The sequence below is a fragment of the Spermophilus citellus genome, assembly GCF_964194105.1.
Source record: "Spermophilus citellus genome assembly, chromosome: 14".
Lineage (NCBI taxonomy): Eukaryota > Metazoa > Chordata > Mammalia > Rodentia > Sciuridae > Spermophilus > Spermophilus citellus.
In genome coordinates, this window is record NC_138194.1 from 55400884 (window position 1) to 55422164 (window position 21281).

The 21281-nt window shown below is 36.7% G+C and overlaps 1 protein-coding gene across 1 annotated transcript in view; it reads left to right on the forward strand.

Annotated features, from left to right (window-relative positions):
* RALYL (RALY RNA binding protein like) overlaps nt 1-21281 on the forward strand; it is a gene marked incomplete at both ends in the record, with an annotated part of 341755 nt that overhangs the window by 243217 nt on the left and 77257 nt on the right. Inside the window, one exon of the mRNA XM_081265866.1 lies at nt 18303-18335. Coding sequence (XP_081121992.1) covers nt 18303-18335 — 33 coding nt within the window. The remainder of the gene's footprint in view (nt 1-18302; nt 18336-21281) is intronic.

Here is a 21281-nt window from a genome sequence, read left to right on the forward strand (position 1 = left end):
CATTATCAGTGTAGATTTCTTTCTTTCTTTCTTTCTTTCTTTCTTTCTTTCTTTCTTTCTTTCTTTCTTTCTTTTTTCTTTCTTTCTTTCTTTTTAAACTGGTGCTTTTCAACAAAAAATAAAATTACATTAAAAATCACCAGATACAGTGACATTTTTCTTGTTTTAGGACAGCCCTTGCTATATGATTTAGGGCCTTGAGCTCCCATCCTAAGATACATTCATAAGTTAGTTGAGTTTTATTTCTGAATGTTAACTCAGCCCTCTTTTGCTCACCACAAGCTCATATCAAATCCACCTTCTTAATCTACCCATTTATTCAAAATCCAGCATATGGTTCCCATTCCACAAGACTACATGGAAGGGAGCATGAAAGACTTATATAGACTTATCTTTAAATAAACCAAATTAAAAACTAAAAAAATATTTAGTACTGGAGCATTGCCTTCTCTTGGTACTGTTTGGAAAATTAAATATTTTTCTATGCATAAATCCTCTACAAAAAAAGGTGAGAGAGAAGGAAACCATTTGTTTTACTGAATAGGCATTAAACCAACATGCAATGCATATTACAGGCTACCCACTAAGGGATTATATAGCCAAATAGATACAACCTACCACACACAGGTTTTCAACATAAACAATAATTAGTCCCCAAGTAAAAGGACTTCACAACACCATTTTTCACAGATAATTTATTCTAATTTAAGTCACCATTGATGTTAGTTAATTGATATGACCCAAAGGAAAAACAAGCTTCTAATATCCTTAAGAAAGGAGGTAGTTTTGCAATTTGGAACGATGTATCCTCTTAGTCTCTCTCCTCTCTCTCTCTCTCTCTCTCTCTCTCTCTCTCTCTCTCTCTCTCTCACACACACACACACACACACACACACACACACACACACTGGAGAGAGGCACTATAGGGGTACTACCTCCCTTGATGTTTACATTTCAAAGGGATGGCTTGCAGATCCTGGAGAAAGACATTTCTGAGTCAAAGAGCTGACAAGATGCCATTCCAGTCTTCAAAAGGATCGATATATACATTTCAAGAAGAGGAGAAAGTACTTAAAATTAACAGGTTTTTTTTTTTTTTTGTTGTTGTTGTTGTTGTTGTTGTTGTTGTTGTTTTTAAAGTAAATATCCAAAGGAAAAGGAAAGGAAAGAAAACTCTTCCCTTGTTTTCAAGAGGAAGACAATTAAGTGTCTTATTTTTAGTTTGAATTTGTCCTTAACTGCATAGGAGAAAATTGAGATTCAGAGAGACCACCAGCTGAGACATCTCAGAGCTAGGATAGAGACCCAGCTTCCCCACTTCCAGTTCTTAAACTAGTCTATATTTTTTCCTCTTATAAGTTTAAGTTTTTAAGTCTTTTGCTTTATTTTTTTAAGGAGGTACAAGTGAGGATACTGTTTGAGGACTGGCTTGTGTAAGACTGATGGAAAAGTTCCTTCTTATAGGCCCTTCCCCAGCAAGTGGAACTCTTTGCCCCTCCTTCCTGATTATTCCTTAAAACATCTGCGAGCAGGGCAGGCTGGGGCCTCTCCTATAACACATTTGTTCTTCTAACACCCAACATAAATAATAAGAAAATTGTTGTGATGTAAAGAAAGGTTTAAATCCATACAAAATTAAAAGAAATAAAAAGAAATGAATATTGACAATATAGATAGATGTGGCAGATTCTTGAGAAACCAAACATCCCTTTTCCTCTATCATCTTGTCTCACCCTTACTGTGGATGATTTTTTTAACCACCCAAAAGTAATTTTATATAGGTAGTGAATTCTCTTAAAATTGTTACCAAATTGAAGAAGTTGGATTACACCATTTATTAGTCTCTTCCCACTTCTAATATCCTAGGATTCCATTATTTCATTCTAATATGGAGACTAAAAGTCAGGTACCTGCCTCATTATTGAGTTTACTCTTTTTTTCTTTAAACTCTGTTCATTGTTTTAAAATATTTCTCTTTTGGCTGAGTAACTCTACCTATTGAAGTATATCTAAGGAGATAATCCTAAATATCTTAAAAATGTAAAAAAAAATATGAAAGTATTCCCAAGATGGTCTTTGCAGTTTTATTTATAATAGTAAGAAATCTGATTCAACCAAAACATGCAGCAAAAATGGGTATATGCATCTCTTAGTAATGTTCACAAACTATTCATGACATGGAAAAGGATTTGGCATTTGATTAAAGAAACAAGAAGTACAAATATATAAATATCATGACTAAAACTATTTAACAAATGAAGCATAGGCAGAGAAAAAATAAAGCAAAATATTAGTTGTGATTATCTTTCAATTGGTGGCATATGGATGCTGTTCCTCTTATAATGTTAATGCCTAATACAAATTTTTCTTTAAGGAGAATTTTATAACAAAAAAGAGATATTTAAAAACAAGATTTTTTTCCATGGTAAATGATACAAGTCATACAAAAGTAGTCATACAGACAACCATGAGGAATATTTTGTGCTGGATTTTGGGAAAAGCCAGTTAAAACAGAATCATCCCTTCATCTTAAGAACTGGACTCCTCTAGTCACCATTGTTATTAGAAAAGTTAATTTTCTAAAAGGGCAACTTCATTAACATTAGTCTCACAGTTCATTGCAGTCCAGCAGCCCCTTATTGGAGACAGTTACTGCCAGATCTAATGGCCGGAAGTGGCCTGTCAGTCAGTTAATGCCAGGAGAGAATGAGGAGCTCCATCTGCAGATGGAAATACAAGGAGCAGGGTGCAGGAGGGTGGGGGAGCAGATGAAGTCATCTCATCTTCAAAAGCTGAAAAGTCAAAATTGATGAGCCCTTAAGTGGTGCAATAAAGTAAGTAATCAGAAATGCCTGGTAATGGCAGCTCTTCCAACTACAGATTAGTGAGCTAGTAATAAGACAGTAGCTCCTGCCTGACAATAACTGTCCCTTATTGTATTTAAAGCCGTAACTCAGCTGCCTTGCTGCTGCTTTGAAAGGGCATAGTGTACGTGAGCTACAGTAACAGAATAATGCCCAAGGTGCAGCCTTACGATGCAGAGAGTGGGATGTGGCAGAAAAAGGAGGCAGGTGATGTGCTCTTCTTAACAGAAAAGACCTCTCCGTACAGGACGGCATGGTAATGAGCCTGAGTGCAGTAAATGTATCTGGAAAATGCTTTTTAAGAATTATACATCAATAATACCTGAATTTAAAAAGAAAATCGAGAAAAACCCACGAAATACAGATATACATGTGAGACAGTATTTTGAATTAGATTATTTAGCAACTGTTAAAAGTACTAAGTCTTATTCTTCCTGAAACCATCTACAAAGGCACTATAATGATAATGTGTTGATTCTTGAAGAATTAAATAAAATAGTAACTTCAAATATTTGGTTTGCTCAAGATTGTCTTATTCTTTTTTATTCTTTATTAGCCCAATTCAGTATAGCAAGTCTCATATATGTCTAGTAGTTTAAAATATGAGCTAAACTGAGTACAAAAGAAGTTGAAATGCTTAACATTAAAAATAAAGGTACTATGAAAGAAATCAATAATATCAGGTATCCATTTTCATTGAGAAAGCAAATATATTTCTTTTTAAATATAATGCTAAAGACAAGAAAAGGAGAAAGACCAGGCTTGGGAGTGGGTGAGGCACAAAGTGGGTAGCAACTATGGTATTCAGACTAGCTGGTAAGAGTTTCCAGCAAGGGATCAGTGAATGGTCCCTTTGACAGAGCAAAGCCTCAGTTGCCTGAAAAAAGAGGGTATGGCAGCTAAGGCAATCCAGTTAGAAATCTTCAAGTCCCCCATGAGGGATTTTGGCATAGCAGCCATTCTAACTTAGGAGTCAAAATACAGACACATTTTAGTGACAGACCAAATTGGTGAAGAGAAAGATAACAGAACAATGTAAGTTCTTCACACAGAGAAACCCTGAGGGTCTATTTAGGATCACTGGAGACTTGCAGAAGAATTTCTGATCCAGCAATTTTGAGAGGATTATACAACCACAGGCGTGGAAGGATGACTCATCTCTTAGCTTCTACTAACATGCTCACTCAGGGGATGATTAAATTCAGTGCATACTAGAGCCTCTCAGTGAATCTGATAGAGGAGAAGAAAACACAATTTTGCTAATATACTCTTTTTTCATTAATTAGTTATTAAGCACCACTTAACAAAATGGGCAAAAATCCATGACCTCACCTTCCAAGTGTGAGGTAACTGAAAATAAACAAAAATTAATTATAGGTTAAGAGGTAGTAGATGTTATAGAGGAAAAAAATCTCAGAAAGAAGGATTGGGAGTGGGGCAGATAAGTATTATGATTCTGAATAGGGCAGTCTGTGGAGATGGCTGAGAAGGTGACAGTTGAGCAGGCTTGAAGGAAGTGAGAAACAGGGAAGTTGGTCCTGGGGAAAAGCGTACCAGGTAGAAGAGTTCCTAGCTAGCAAAGGGTGCTAAAGCAGAAACATACCCATGAGTTTTCAAAAGCAAGAAGGCCGATGTTTCTGGAACAGACACAGCAAAGGTGAGGGGATATTGGTGGAGATAAAACAGGATCACGCAAGGATGTGAAGTTGCATAGGCTCTTACAGCAGTGTGGCTTTTCCTCTGAGTGAAATAGAGAGCCTTTGTAATGTTTTAAGCAGAAGAGTACTGTGACAGAACTTGAATTGTGAAAGGTTATGTTAGCTTTATGTTGAGAAGCACTTGTGGAGGAGGAGCAAATGTGGAACATGGGAAAACAGACAGGAGGGGATGGTCAAAAAAGTTGTAGCAGCTGAGATTTTTTTTAAAAAAAAATTGTTTATGTTACTGGCATATTTGAAGGTAGAGCCAACCAAAAAAATTGACATATTGGATGTGGTCTGTCAGAAAAAGAATGGAGTCTAGTTGTCTTCATTATCTACTAGTGTGTAGCAAAATTTACTGTTACATTCAGCAGCCAGAAGTGAGTTCAGATGAATAGTCTGTTCTAGTGACTTCCAATTTTGTATCTGCATTTTTTACTCCAAAGCTCAGCTCCACCAGGACTGGCTAGAGCAGCTGTGGTAGTTGAGGGTCTTCTTCTATATGGTCATTTCCTGTGGCTAGCTAAGGGATTGTCACATCACGATGATCTCAAAGTCGTCAGAGTTTTTACATAGTGACTAACTTCAAGAAGGAAAGAGAAGCTGTCTGTTCTCTTAAAATCTTAAAGGGAAGCTCCAGATATTACTTCTGCCACATCTTTTTTAAGGAGGGAAGTAACAAGGACAAAGATTCCATCCATCTTTTGATGGGCGGAGGCAAGGAACAGATTATTTACCAGAGATGTCTCCCAGGTTTTTGGACTGAGAAACCAGATATATGCAGTTGCAAGTAAATAAGATGAGGAGGAATCTCAGAAGAAATTGGAGTAGGCTGTGGAGGGTGACAGACACATGTATAGTTTTGAGTCATGCTAAAGTTAAGGCACCTATTAGGCATCTTATTGAAAACAGCAAGTTTGCAGTTGAATCTCCAATCTGGAGTTCAGAGGAGAGGTCTAGATTGGATATGCGTATTAATGAACCCTCAGTATACAGATGGTGGTCAAAGCCATACGAATGGGTGAGACTAGCAAGGGAGTAAGTAGAGATAGAAAAGAGAATTCCAAAAATTGAACTTTGAAACACTCTAATATTTGAAGTCAGGTCCCAGAAAATGTGACTGGGAAGAAGCAACTAGTGAGGTAGTTTGACAAATCCAGTGAGGAAAATACGTTCAATGAGAATCAAGTGAATTAAATCCTCCTTAAAGTTTATTTTGGCTTATCATTCTCCTTTGGACTCAGCTATATGGAGACTATTAGAGCTAAAGAGAACAACAAGACCTTGTATCTATCATGGCTCCATTCTTTATGGTTAACTTAGGGAGCAGCCCAAAAGAGGATGGGATTTAGACCCCGATGCCTACAAGATAGCTACAGCTTCAGGGGAGAAGGACTCTAATGTGAAGCCAAACTGCACCTTTACCAATTAGAAGGAGTTTCCAGCATAATCCATGGGTAGGTGATATTAAGTAATGCTGGTAAATGACTGGTATCACATAATTTTATCAGCATGTGCTAGTTAAGATCATTAAATTCTTAAATTGTCAGGATTTAATGTCTTTGGAGAACTGGAAATGGAAGGGTGGGTCAGTACAGGATTTAGGTTACCCAGACAGATCAACCCATCAGACAAGTATGTCAATGGGAAGAGGGCAGAAACACAGTTTAGCAAAATACATGCAAAAATGAGTTACTGTTTCCCCAATCCTGTATCAGACATTAGCCACAACCTGGTCTGAATGAGTTTCAAATGCTTTACTGAGAGACGGAATGGGACAGAGTGAGTTTGAACCTGGGACCTGCAGGGGTGTGAGTGTGAGGTTCAGGTGAATAAGGTAAATGAAATTGGAGGAGGAAGAGACGAAAGGAGGACAAAAGTCAGCTGCTCTCCCAAACTCCTGCAGTCTGGGAATACATATATTATGTCATTTAGCACCATTCACACTCTGCACATCTTATTATGACTGGTAATCAGATGACTGCACAAGATCATATTGACTCTGATATCTTCATTTTAAAGTAGAGGGAAAAAAAGATAAATGGCATCAGAATTCTGCCAAGAGCAGGGCTGAGGATTGAGATCTGCAACCGGATAACTCTGTGACTGATTACCTGCTTCCTCAGACTGCACTCTTGACAGATGCACAGTTTCTCCATGGGATTTAACAGCCATTAGCAAGCAACTTAAAAAGACAGTGGAAAGAGACAGCCAAGCAGCCACTTGCTAGTTTTTCTTAAATTTACTTCCTTTCACAACATAAGTTTGAAACTGAGATGAGCAAATCTTCCTGCATGAAAATAATTGAGTTTGGAAGTATTTCTTTTCAGAAAGTCATTTTTCTGAATATAATAAGAAATATCTGAAGAGTTGTGTGTATTCCCTTCCAAAGTGTGAGACAGTGAAGTTAATTCTAGAATCACACAGGAGAAGGACTGAGACCCCATATTCTGCCGTGATCAAATATCTACTGCCATTGCCTCATTGATGCCTCCAGAGCTTCAGAGGAAAGAATTTCAGGTCTCCCAGGAGAATCTGCCATTGGCTAATGTTCCTTCTTGCCAGAAGGTTCTTCTTTATCCTCTGCCTCCATTCTTCTTGCTGCTGTCCAATCCCTCCCCAGTAGAGTTATGAAAGAACATTACAGCCTGTCCAAGGGAGATGAGCCCTGCAGCCCCAATTTCCACTGAGGCAAAAGTCATGACTGTGAGTGTCAAAGCTGCACTGAGATTCTTGGTTGATACCATAGCCATTCATTAATCTGTCCCTGGAGTTAGTGGTGCAGATGGTGGTGACTGCAAATGAAACTTACCAAGGGGCCTGATTATAGCCCTAAGCAGAGATTTCAATTGGGCATGAAAGCCCTTGAAAATAGTATCACAGGAAATAGAGGATAAATCTGCTTTTTATTCCAAAGAAATTGAATCCATTCTAAGAAAATCCCACCACAGAAGTGAAGGACCTTGGTTTTCCTCAGCAATGTAGGAGCACTTGGTGCTCTTCTAATGGCCAACAAATAAATACAGGAGATAGTAAAATGAAGAACGAAATTAAAACTCAAGGTCTTACTTGGACTGCTTGAGCAACTCTATTCAATGCCGTTCTAGCTTTCAGATCATAGGAAATTGAATTAATCCTTTCTGCCTTAATTGTTTTATTCATAAAGTAGAATTGATGATGATACCAACTTCACAGGAAGATCCTAAGGACTAAAATTATTAAAGTAATCTTCCAAATTCAAAATACCCACTATCACATCTGAGGAATTAAATATACATTATTATTGGCACATATTAACATACGGTCTAGAAATTGAAGTTCTACTGTGGACTTAATACCTCTTCTTTCGTAGCCTTGAGCAAATTCCTGTGCCTTCTATTAGCCAAAAGCTTGGGAATACATGTTAGACACCATTCTTTTCCTTTCTCTTCCTGTTGCTGTGGCAGATGTAGGTTAATTACAGCCCTCCCACACCCTGAGGACTGAGGAGATTTTAGAATTCTTGTCAACACCTTGTCCTCAGTAGCTACCATCAATTAGTCAGAGTTAACATGCAAATCAAAACGCATTTGACTCTCAACTTTAGAGTATACAAGCTCTTCAGAAAGTGTTGTTCCCACTCTCAGCCACCTCAGACTATTCTATATCATGGTCTCACTGAGAGCACTGCTTTGCCACAAATATATTGATGTTGCTGACAGGACATCTCCAAAGGCTGGTCCTTCTGAGTCCATCACCTTCATAGACAGCCATGGTGGAAGAGGATGCAGTTGGCACAAGTGTCTGCTGGAGTGCCCCTGAGTGTACAGCCATGTCTTGGATGTTTAGTTAATCAAAGATGCCACTGGCAAGCTTCTTGAGCAGATGAAGTTGAGGAAGTTGGCAACTGTGTTGACCCATGTTTATCTCCAAGCCATTCATCAAGGAAATTTCTTTTTTCTAAGAAGTCTCTTGCTATCCCAGCAGCTCAGAAAGCTGAGGCAGGAGGATATTGAGTTCAAAGTCAGCCTCATAGATTTAGTGAGGACCTAAGCAACTAGCTGAGACCTTGTCTCTCAATTATATACAAAAAAGGACTGGGGATGTGTTTTAGTGGTTAAGTCCCCTGGGTTCAATCCCCAATACAAAAAGAAAGGAAGAAGGAAAAGGAAAGGAAGGGAGGAAGGAAGAAATAGAGAAAGAAGGAAGGAAGGGAGAGAAAGGGAGAAAGAAAAGGAAGGAAGGAAGGAAGGATGGAAGGATGGAAGGAAGGAAGGAAGGAAGGGAGGGAGGAGGGGAGGGAGGAAGGGAGGGAGGGAGGGGAAAAAGGAAGAAGCTGCTTGCTGCCCACAGCAACAGCCTCAAGGGTGTATTTCCCAGGCGTCCTGTCCTGGACAGCCAGCAGATACCTGGGGTTCTTCTGTTTCTTTTCAGAGGAAGAGAGAATAACTAAGAGAATGAATACCACCAGACAGATTTGGACTTTCAGCAGATCTCAATAAGTGCATCTACAATTACTCATGAACACAAAGTCTGTCATTTAAAAAATTTGGGGCAATAAATGATTTTTAAAGAATACTGATAGAATTGTGCAATAGTTTAGTATGCAAAGGATTCCATGAGGAAAACATCTAAGAGTCACTTTACAAGTGTTTATTTTTGATCAGTAATCATCTTTTGCTCACATTTAATCACTTACCTTGAAGAAACTCCTATCTAAATCAGACTTTGGAATGACAAAATTGTCATGTGAATATGTTAGATTACTGGTTAGAAATGAGATGTAGACTAAATTTTAAGTAGCAAAATAAGATTCCTATAATCCTCAAGAACTACATTATGTTAATTATGGAATAGCATGTCAAATTATTCCATAAGTAATAGGTAATCAGCTAAGGAGTAACTCACGATGACCTGGGCCACCATCCCCCAGTGGGGCCAGATAGACTATAGGTCCAACCAGTGGAACACATAGTGAGTTCTTTTCCCTTTCTTATAGTACACAGCAGTTTCTAAGAGTATAGACTTTGCAGTCAGGCCTCTGATTGAATTCAGACTCACTCCATCACTTTGCTGTGTGACTTTGAGCAAATTACTTAGTCTTTCTGAACTTCAGGGTTTTTTTTTTGTTTTTTTTGTTTTTTTTTTTTGTTTTTTGTTTTTTTTTTTTTTTTGTCCTATGGTCAAAATTGTGTTTGTTAGTGGACTTTTCACAGTCCCTGGTACAGCATAAGCTCTGGTTTCTATAATAATTATTAGTCTCTCAGAGTTCATATAAGAAGGACACACAGGAGTTAGTCATGGTTTTAACTGCTACATAAAATATTTACAGTCATGTCTGCCTTTAACATACTTCTTGAAATACATATGAAAATCAATTATTTTCTAGGAAAAAAGGTATTTACTAGAAAAACATGTTCCCTGTTCCCTACTGAAAGATTAACTCATCAAACATCACTAGATTTTGACACTAGCTTTGGTTCATAAATCAATTTTGCTCTGTCTGAGAATGTTAGGCCTCCTGGATTCCTGCTCTTTATGGCTTAACTTAAGCACACATGAGCTACATCCAGAGAGAAATTTTCTCTTCTATATTCACACCCATCCTATAGAACAGGTCAAAAGCTGGTGACACAGATCAAGGCACAGGATTGCTCAGCCAGCATTTGGGAGACATATGTAGTGTGCTGGGCTCTACTAGTTACTGGCTAATACAACTGACCAAACAGGTCTCCTGCCCCTCTCCATCTTGCATCTGCACACCTAGGGACCAGATGTTGACCCTAAATAGTCTTTCCTCAACTCTTCTCCTTCTACACTCTCTCAGGATGCCCTCATTTTCTCCTGTGATCTCACATAGCAATGCTGTGTCAATGACTCCTGAATCTGTTTCCAATCCATACATCTCTGTTTTAGGCCCAACTTGCTGTGCTGAATAGAATTTCCAATATGTCTCAACATGGTTCACTAAGATATAACTCGTACACCAGTCTATTCTGCAACTTAGACTCTATTTCTGTTCACTGGCTGTGAATTCAAAGACAAAGATTTGAGAACTCAGGGATTATTTTTACATAATAAGACTAGTGATGCTAATACTTATTCTATCCACTTATTTATTTATTTAGTTGTCTAATGTGTGCATTTGCTTATTATTTATTTCTTCTAACAGTCCTATGAGTTAGGTTTACTATTACCTTGGTTTTGCATATGAGATCATTGAGCTTTACTTCTCTCCAAAGCTATACAATCAGAGTTGGATTAAAATCGGGCAATCTGATTTTTGAACCTGTATCCTTAAGCCATTTGGTACATCATTCATGTGGGTTAGGGCCTGGGCTACCATTGCTAAAACAAATAGATTCGATATCAGTAAACGGTAAAAGAGAAACAATCTCATAAGGTGCTTTGGATTCATTACAAAGCACTAGCCTTTCAAAAATCTCTGACATCATTTCTGTAAAAATACAGTGTACACCAAAGCACAGGGGTATGAGAAAGTAAAATGCCATCCAGTGAGCTTTCTGCTCAGCCTGGCAGAAGCAGGAAACTAGTAGAATGAAGTAGCCAAAGACTGGGAAGTTATGCTGGAATCAGATTGTGAATGGACTTCTAGGTATTTTCAGGGATTTAACTTCACCCTGTCTACAAGGAATGGAAGTAGTGGCAAAGGAGAAAGTCCATGCAACAAAATTCAATGAGATTCTTCACTGAAGAAGGCATGATTTTACTCTATAACTTGCAATAAGTACAGTGGTCCATGCCTTGAGGAGTATGCAGTCTTAGCGAGGAGCGTGGAAATTACATAGGCAATCTTAATACACTGTGATTAAGTGTCACAAGGTGCTGTGAGAATAATTATGAGGCACTCCCAATCAATCCATTGTGCCTTATAAGAGAAGACCTCCTAGAAGTACTCAGAAATTTGTAATGACATTACATAACCATACTCGTATTATAGAATGATATTTCAATTAGTAGATATGGCTATTCCAAAAAAATGTTGAAAAAGGAAATGATGTTTTTTTAACACCTCATATAAATGTTGTTGATTATTTGAACTGTGATATAAAGAACTGAGAGGTATAGAGGGAATAAGCGTTTTACCAACAGAAAAAAACAAACTGAAGAGGAGCATTGCTAGAAAGGACCAAACAGAAAGGACTGTAACCTTTGTAATTTGGTCATTTGAATGTAGTAAAACAAGGAAGAACAGAAGGAAGAGGGAAGACCATGAATTTGGTTTGAGACATGTTAATTTAGAGGCACTTATGCATTACAGATGTTTGATGGGCAGCTGTCACTTCATGTCATAAATAAAACAATGCAAGAAACTTAAGTTTTGAATTCTTCAGAGCATGTAGATGACATTTTAAAAATGTGTTGATTGATTCTTTTTAGTTATACATGACAATAGAATCCATTTTTATATAGTTGTATAAGCATGGAATATATCTTATCTAGTTAGGATCCCAGCCCCATTCTTGTGGATTGCATGATGGTTGGATTCACTGTGATGTTTTCATATATGCACATAGGAAAATTATGTCAGGATCATTTCACTGTCTTTTATTTTCCTATCCCACTCCCTCCCTCCATTCCCCATTGTCTAATTTACTGAACTTCTATTCTTCCCTTCTCCCTTTATTGTCGGTTAGTTTCCCCATATCACAGAAAACATTCAACCTTTGGCTTTTGGGGATTGGCTTATTTCACTTAGCATGATAGTTTCCAGGTCCATCCATTTATGGCAAAGTTCATAAAGTCATTCTGCTTTATGGCTGAGTAATACTCCATTGTGTATATATACCACATCTTCTTTATTCATTCATCTGTTGAAGGGCATCTAGGTCAGTTCCATAGGTTAGCTATTGTGAATTGAGCTGCTATAAACATTCATATAGTATGCTGATTTTAAATAATTGGATATATACTGAGGAATGGAATAACTGGGTCAAATGGCGTTTCCATTCCAAGTTTTCTGAGGAATCTCCATACAGCTTTCCAGAGTGGTTGCACCAATTTACAGTCCCACCAGCAATGTATGAATGTACCTTTTCCCTTACATCATTGCCAACATTTATTGTTACTTTTATTCTTGATAATTGCCATTCTGATTGTAGTGAGATGGCATCTTGATTGTAGTTTTAATTTGCATTTCTCTAATTTCTAGCTAGAGATATTGAACATTTTTTCATATATTTGTTGACCAATTGCATTTTTTCTTCTGTGAAATGTCTGTTCAGTTCCTTCGACCACTTAATAATTTGGTTATTTGCTTTTTGGTGTTAAGTCTTTCTGGTTCTTATATAGCCTGGAGATTAATGCTCTGAGGTACATGTGGTAAAGATTTTCTCCCATTCTGTAGGCTCTGCCTTTGCACCCTTGATTGTTTCCTTTGCTGTGAAAAAGCATTTTAGTTTGATCCCATCCCATTTATTGATTATTTATTTTACTTCTTGTGCTTTAGAAGTCTTATTAAGGAAATTAGTTCCTAAGCCAATATGTCGGACTGACGGGCCTCTATTTTCTTCTAGTATGTGTAGGGTTTCTGGACTAATACCTACATTCTTAATCCACTTTGATTTGAATTTTGTGCAGAGTGAGAGATAGGGGTTCAATTCCTTTCTACTACATATGGATTTTCAGTTTTCCCAGCACCATTTGTTGAAGAGGCTTTCTTTCCTCTGTTGTATGTTTATGGCACCTCTGTCTAGTACCAGATAACTGTTACTATGCGGGTTTGTCTCTATGTTTTCTATTCTGTTCCACTGGTCTTCTTGCCTCTTTTTGTTGCCAATACCATGCTGGGTTTTTTGGGGGGGAAGTAGGGGGATACTCCATACTGAACTCAGGAGCACTCAACCACTGAGCCACATTCCCATCCCTATTTTGTATTTTATTTAGAAACAAGGTCTCACTGAATTGCTTATCACCATTGCTGAGGCTGGCTTTGAACTCAAGATCCTCTTGTCTCAAACCCCTAAGGTTGCTGAGATTATAGGTGTGTACCACTGTGCCTAGCTTCATGCTGTTTTTGGTACTATATCTCTTCAGTATAATTAAGGTCTGGTATTGTGATGCTTCCTGCTTCAATTTTCTAAGAATTTTTTTTTGGCTACTCAGGGTTTCTTATTTTTCCAAATGCATTTCATGACTGCTTTTTCTATTTCCATGAAGAATGTCATTGGAATTTTAATAATAATTGCATTGAATCTGTAATTGCTTTTGGTACCATGTAGATGACATTTAAAACCAGATGAGATGTCCCAGTGGAGCACAAAAGTATTCATACAGAAAGTATGACAGTGCCATAAGGCACATGTGAACAAAAATATACACACACACAAAAGGAATCTGAGATATAGCCCAGGATGGGAGGCATGAGGCATGATCTTTGGAGCCAGAAGGCCTAAATTCAAATCCTAACTCAGCCATTGTCTTTGTGACTTTGGGCAAAGTACTTATCATCTTTTGGTCTCAGTTTCTTCATCTGTAAATGGGAACTACTTCAGAGGGTATAACAATCTTTAAATAAATTAGTACTTCAAAAGCATTTTGAATAAAACCTGGCCTTTAGTAAACACAGCTTATTTTTTGTTAAGTGTGAAATGTTATAATTCTTTTAGTACCACGTATTGATCTTCATTCTTGCTCTATTTTATGTCTCTCCTATTTCTTACTTTTTCTGAAGGCTATGGTTTGTTTATCTTATTCTGCTCCTAAATTCTTGGGGGTCCTAAATGAAGTATTATTAAATTCACTGTGAAAAGTAAATCTTAAGAAAGATAAAATCAATCCTTTTCTTCACAAAACAATTACCTTGTAAAACAACCTTAGGAAAGTTCTCTCTAGGCATATAGCAATGTAATCACCTGTTTCTAAAACTAAATTGATGAACAATTTTCTCCAAAGAGCTGTATCTCCTCATTTTCTTCATGTGCTTTGTTTTTCAGTTTAAGAGATGAAAATTACTGAAATGAGCTTTTCATACATTCAGACAGTTTCTGCATTTAAAATTAAGAATTTGTCTTTGGCAAATGACCATTGGGGTTTATTCTGTTCCAGGAACTGTGCTAGATACTCTAAGTACATAACTTCTTATTCTTCACAGTAACCCCTTGAGTTGGTTAGGATGTTTGCTACAGACTTGAGGAAGATGAGAGTGGTCAGGTTCTCTGAAACATATCAAAGCTAAGGAACTGGACTCAATGCAATGAATCATGACTAAGCAACCAGTTACAAAGCAGAGCATCACCCAACCTGGGTCAGTTGTCACTTGCTCTGCAGTATCTTCATGTTGAAGATGAGACATGTGGTAGTTGCTGGATGGTGGTTCCTTTCCATGGTTTCCTGCTCTGCAGGTGAGCATGGAACATGCTTGGGAGTCTTGGTACCTAGGACTTATATTCTGTGTCTTAGAGTGACTAATGAGCAATTATCCCTTATTTCTGCTCAGTTTATGGAGCATCTCCTGACTGAACCTATAGCAGGCTTAACACAAAACTATTGGGAGTCTCTTATCTAAGCAGAGATACAGGTTTAATATTTTTACCAGTCTGGGGATAGGAAAGATGGTGGAATGAGACAGACATCATTACCCTAGGTACATGTATGATTGCACAAATAGTATGACCCTACTTTGGGTACAACCAGAGAAGTCAAAAACTTGTGCTCCATTTGTGTACAGTGAATCAAAGAGCATTCTGCTGTCATGTATAACTGATTATAACAAATAAATGAATTCAAAAATATATATTTTTACCAGTCTTACTCAGACTCTAAGTTCACTTCTCAATCCAAAACTATTGTCCTGAAAATATATCATAATGATGGAGGGAAGTATTAAAAGCTCAGATGGAATTGTCCCTAAAGATGAAGCTGTTAGAGGGAGTTAAAAGGAGAAACTTGGGAGATAACTAGATTGTGCAAAGGGAAGAAAAGGAAATCAGTATTCTGGTATGGAAATAGAACATTCAAAGGCACCAATGCAAAGTTAAAATAGATGTGTCTGCAAAATAAATAGATGATTTCTCTATAATAAAGCATTGAGTAAGAAAAAGAACAATGTGGCAAAAATAGGTGTGGGCACATTTGTGAAGCACGAAAATGTGTGGGCATTTTCCTGTGGTTGTGGAAATTGTCAAGAAAGGTGGTGCCATTACGATAGCATTTTAGCTGTCAGTAGGTACAGAGGCTGAAATGTTGGTGTAGAAAGAAATTCAAATTATTCTGAATTGCTAAATCTGGGAGAAATCTTGATAGGCATTAAAAATCAAAATTGCCTCAATTTGAGAAGTTATTTCCTTTTCCTTCCAATAAGATAATTATATGACATGCGTTAGCACACTTTTTCTATAAAAGACATATAGCAAATATTTTAGGATTGTAAACATAAAGTCTTGGTCACAACTAATTCCTCAACTTACTTCTGTGGCACAAAAGAATCCTTAAACAATATTTATATGAAATAGAATGGCTGCATTACAATGAGTCCAATGAGCTTTACTGGGGATACTAAGATTTGAATCTCATATAACTCTCACATGTCACAAAATAGCATTCCTTTGATATTTTCCAACCTCTTTTAAAAATGTAAAGACCATTCTTAATTTGTGATTTGTGTAAAAGAAGATGGTATATAGGATTTGATCAGTAAGTCAAAGTTTGCAAATCCCTAGTTTACACAATCAATCAAAACTCTCAATCAAACATTATTTTGAAAACTGAGTTCTATTCTGATGCTATTAAACATTTGGAAGGAGACAATCAAAGTGGTAAGTGAAACAGTAGAGAAGGAGCTGCTAATTAGCTAGCTAAACTAGCCATAGGAATCACTGGGATCAGTGGGACATGTGTCCCTCTATGTTCCCATCCACAGCAAAATGTCTGAGTCCTTCAGAAAAAAAGAAAAGTTTATCAATAATTACTATTTCAAATACTCTCTGAACACAACATTGGGACAATTTCAGAGCAAAGACAAAATGTAGTAGGCCTCTCTTTTATTCTAGTTGTTTATGATACCCAAAAGGAATTTGTATAATATAGTTCTTAAATATATGGTGTGGGTGGCTCAACGGTACCATTTCACACAAGCAAATCACACACATACCCTAAATCTGAAAACTGATGGGCTGAAATGATTGACAAGTCCAGAGAAAAGGAATTCCATTAGTGTTCACATGTTATCTTCTGTTCAAGGGTTATAAGACCAAAAACGAGGGAGAAGTGATATTATCATGATAGTTCAAATAAGTAAACAGCCTTCTTAGTCCTTATGTAGAATCCCTTTAATTTCTGTCATGCCATTTTCCTTAGATCACTTGGCACTTGCCATGTTTTGTAAAGCAAGTGCAGCCAAATATTTTCATTACTTATCTTCAACTTTTTCTCTCCACTGCTGTTGGCTTATCTATATTACAAATAAGAAAAATAACACATTATGGGAATTCATTTACATGAAGGTAGAGATGTCAATAACATTGGAGTCTACAAAAGGAAAAGGTTACATAAATATACCCCTCTAAACTATTTGCACCAACTGTTGTTTCTATCTTCTCCCCCACCTGCAGCTCTGCAGGGGGATTGCTAGGGTACTGGCTCCCTATAAAAGTTCCCCTGCTGCTATGATTGTTCACCCAAAGCAAGATGGCATGCGGAAGAAACTCATGCCACCTCTTCCCATCATGCACCAAGGGATAATTCTAATAAGCTATATTTTTCCAAATACAGAATGAAGTAAAAACAAAATAGTGATTTAAACTAATTCTAAGACAGTCACTTTAATTGTCCATTTTACTATGTAAAATAGTCATTTGATCTGCAGTAATGCTACAGAACTAAATTTCTTGCCATTTCCTTATAACCATTCATATATGTTTAAATATTTTATAACCTGAAACCAGCATGTATTTAAAATGTCTTCAGTATTTGTCTACATTTAACCATAATTGTACATTAAGAAACCCACAATGAAAATAACATGACCAATATATGCCAACTAAGTGGTCTCCTTAATTATTAATTTGAAAATATGTACAAATGGATCTTCTCAAGTCTTATTTCTCTTTTTAAAAAATACCAGTTATTAGCTGGAAGCAATTCTAGCCCATTTTATGATGAGGAAAAATAATCTATAGTGGTTTTTTTTAAGTAGCTTTCTCAAGATGTCACAACTATCCAGAACCTTCAGGATTAGACTTCACTTTCGATATGTTATGAGGTAGCGAGAATACCCAGTTCTTAGGAAGAAGAACCCTAATCTATGACCCAACACTACCACATCCCCCACCCCAAGGAAGCTACTGCCACTAAATGACCACATATGACATGCTGCTTCTCTCTTCATCATAGAGTATTTACCCTCAAAATCAAATATTCCCCCAATGTTTAGTCGAAAACATTATACATTTTTTCACTATTACAACTTCAAATAGTTACATTGAAAGTTCCACAAATTATCATGAATAAAGAAAATAAGATACAGAGAGTACATACTGGAATTAGACTAACACTATTTTCATTTTAATCTACTATTCAAATGTTACCCATTCCAAGGCTCTCTCATTTTACTTCGCCTATGTATTATCCAGCCAGAATTTGAATTAGTTCAGATTAAATTCTAATATATTATTTACAGCCTTTTCTACTGCTAAACCATGTATTTCTATCCAATGAGTCAGATTCATGTAAAAGCAATTTTTGAGTGTACAGCAAATTGTTATAAATAAAATAAATTTTTCATATATTTTTTTCATAGACTTGAATCAAAGGAGCCTTTCCTGTCTGTTGGGTGAGTATGTCTAAATATTTTAAATATTAATTATTTAATTCAAATTCACAAGGTCTTCTGAGATGATATTTGCAGTCATTTAGCCCCATATTCAAAACCATAACATATCATTGCATGCCACATTGCTCTGTTTGTTTTATACAGACTTAACTAAAACGCTCCTCAGGCTGTTTTGTGACCTCAGAAATTCAGCTACTGGATGCATGTGAAATGCTACATCTTTTGTAAAAGCTAAATAAATGAGTGAATTTCTGTATTCTCATTATGGAAAGATGCACAGATTGGTTTTTTTAAAAAATTCCCCAGAACCACAGCTGCACTCTTCCCAGTCTGTTTACCCATTTGTATACTGTTTCTTTTTAGTCTATGCTACTTAGTGTTTCATGGCTCTCCCCCAAAGCTTTCTTCAAAACCTATATCTTTTCTCCTTTTCTCTCATTTAACTTTATTTCTCCAATTGACTCACACTCTTTGCTTCTCTGAACAAGAAGCTGAAGAACCCTGAGGCAGATTTGGGTAAGACAAGTGCTTGCCTCTTCTGATGGGCATTGTTCTGAGTCACAGTGCATGTCCTATGTCAACATTTTGTTGACAAGGATGTAAATATGCTGTTTGGGGGCATTTAGAACTAATTAAGAATAAGCTATATTGTTTTTATCTGTTCTATCAAATAATTATTAGACATGTATTCAGATTTCTTATGAAGGGAAATTTCTCACTCAGCATTACATTTGGTGTTATATCAAAAAACGTTGAAAGACATGATCTCTAACAAAAATAAAATCATGCTATATTTGATAGGGGAAAAAAAGTTACATATAGGCAGCTACTATATTTTTGGCTTAGTGACAAGAAAGATGAGATGGGGCTAGATGTTTTAATGATCAGATCAATTTTCTTTTACTACTTTTCTCACAGTCCTGGAGTATTTCTATCACATGTTGAAGAAAATGGTTCCCAATTCCCTCCTACTCCTCATAAAAGCATTTCAGAAAGTCATTCAAATCATGGAAATCAAAATAATTGTTAGGAAAGGTGGAAGGGGAAAAATGGTGTATGTGCATTTTCCTGCAGGATTTCATGAAAAATGAAAGGTCAAGTTGGTTTGATCCAAAAAATCGTTAGAGCATACTACTCTGCTACATCGATCATCAGCTCCTATTATTAAAAATCTCTAAACCTGAAGAAATCTTTTATTTTGAATGCATATGTGTCTCCATTGAGTCAAGAGGGCTGAAATAACTTCTCTTCATGCCTCACTTAATGCAGCTTCTCTTCCACCTCTCCTATTCTCATGACTACTCTGAGATGGAATCCATTTTTTATTACATGCCTCTATTGAACAAGGGCAGACCCTAAGTAATCTTTGTTTACAACTTACCAGGAGATGAACATTCAACATTAGAGTCCTGAGAAAAACTTTATAAAACAACTTTGTAAAACAACCATGATGTATAACTTGACAAATACTTAAAGTAAGAATACTGGAATGACACTAATTAAATATTGATGCTCTTTTTCTACATCTTAAAAGTAAACTGGGGTAAAGCATGCAACTCAAATGGTTCTGCTGACCAAATATTCTAACTTATAACCAAATTTGCTGATCCTCCCAAAAAACTATTCTAAAAACTTTGTCAGAAAGTATGCATGAATCTCCTGCCTGTTCAACGAGAAAATGTGGTGAAAATGAACATAATAGACATATATAAACCCACCAGGCACCAGGAAGTCTATTGTAAGAACTACAATTCAGATTTATGACTTTAAATTTATAGTCACATGTGAAAGGGAATAAGTGCATAGTCTACAGTTTATGGTATCAGTATGTGATATTGAGTTTGTCCCCTGTACACCTTGCATTAATTTTAATCCTATAATCAATAAAAGTGTATGCATTATATTAATGAACAAATCACTGCCAAATATTGCATACTTCAGCCCATCACCTGCCAAGTGTCTAAAATGTTTGTTAATATGTATTTCTGAAAAGTGGCTTTTACCCTCATAATCTGACACTTACAAGCTAACTGTATTAATTTAGGCAATTACTCAAACCCCCAAGCTTAAGATCCTTATTTTTTTTCCCTGATTTTATTTATTTTATTTATTTTTTTTTCTAATTTAATTTTTTTATTGTTGGTTGTTCAAAACATTACATAGTTCTTAATATATCATATTTCACAGTTTGATTCAAGTGGGTTATGAACTCCCATTTTTACCCCGTATACAGATTGCTGTATCACATCAGTTACACTTCCATTGATTTACATATCGCCATTCTAGTGTCTGATGTATTCTGCTGTCTATCCTATTCTCTACTATCCCCCCTCCCTTCCCCACCCCTCCCCTCCCCTCTTCTCTCTCTACCCCCTCTACTGTAAATCATTTCTTCCACTTGTATTATTCTTCTCTTACCCCTCATTTCCTCTTATATGTAATTTTGTATAACCCTGAGGATCACCTTCCATTTCCATGCAATTTCCCTTCTCTCTCCCTTTCCCTCCCACCTCTCATCCCTGTTTAATGTTGATCTTCTTCTCAAACTCTTTGTCCCTACCCTGTCCTTGGTTACTCCCCTTATACCAAAGAAGTCATTTGGCATTTGTTTTTTAAGGATTGGCTAGCTTCACTTACCATAATCTGCTCTAATGCCATCCATTTCCCTCCAAATTCTATGATTTTGTCATTTTTTAATGCAGAGTAATACTCCATTGTGTATAAATGCCACATTTTTTTTATCCATTCATCTATTGAAGGGCATCTAGGTTGGTTCCACAATCTTGCTATCGTGAATTGTGCTGCTATGAACATCGATGTAGCAGTGTCCCTGTAGCATGCTCTTATTAGGTCTTTAGGGAATAGACCGAGAAGGGGAATAGCTGGGTCAAATGGTGGTTCCATTCCCAGCTTTCCAAGAAATCTCCATACTGCTTTCCAAATTGA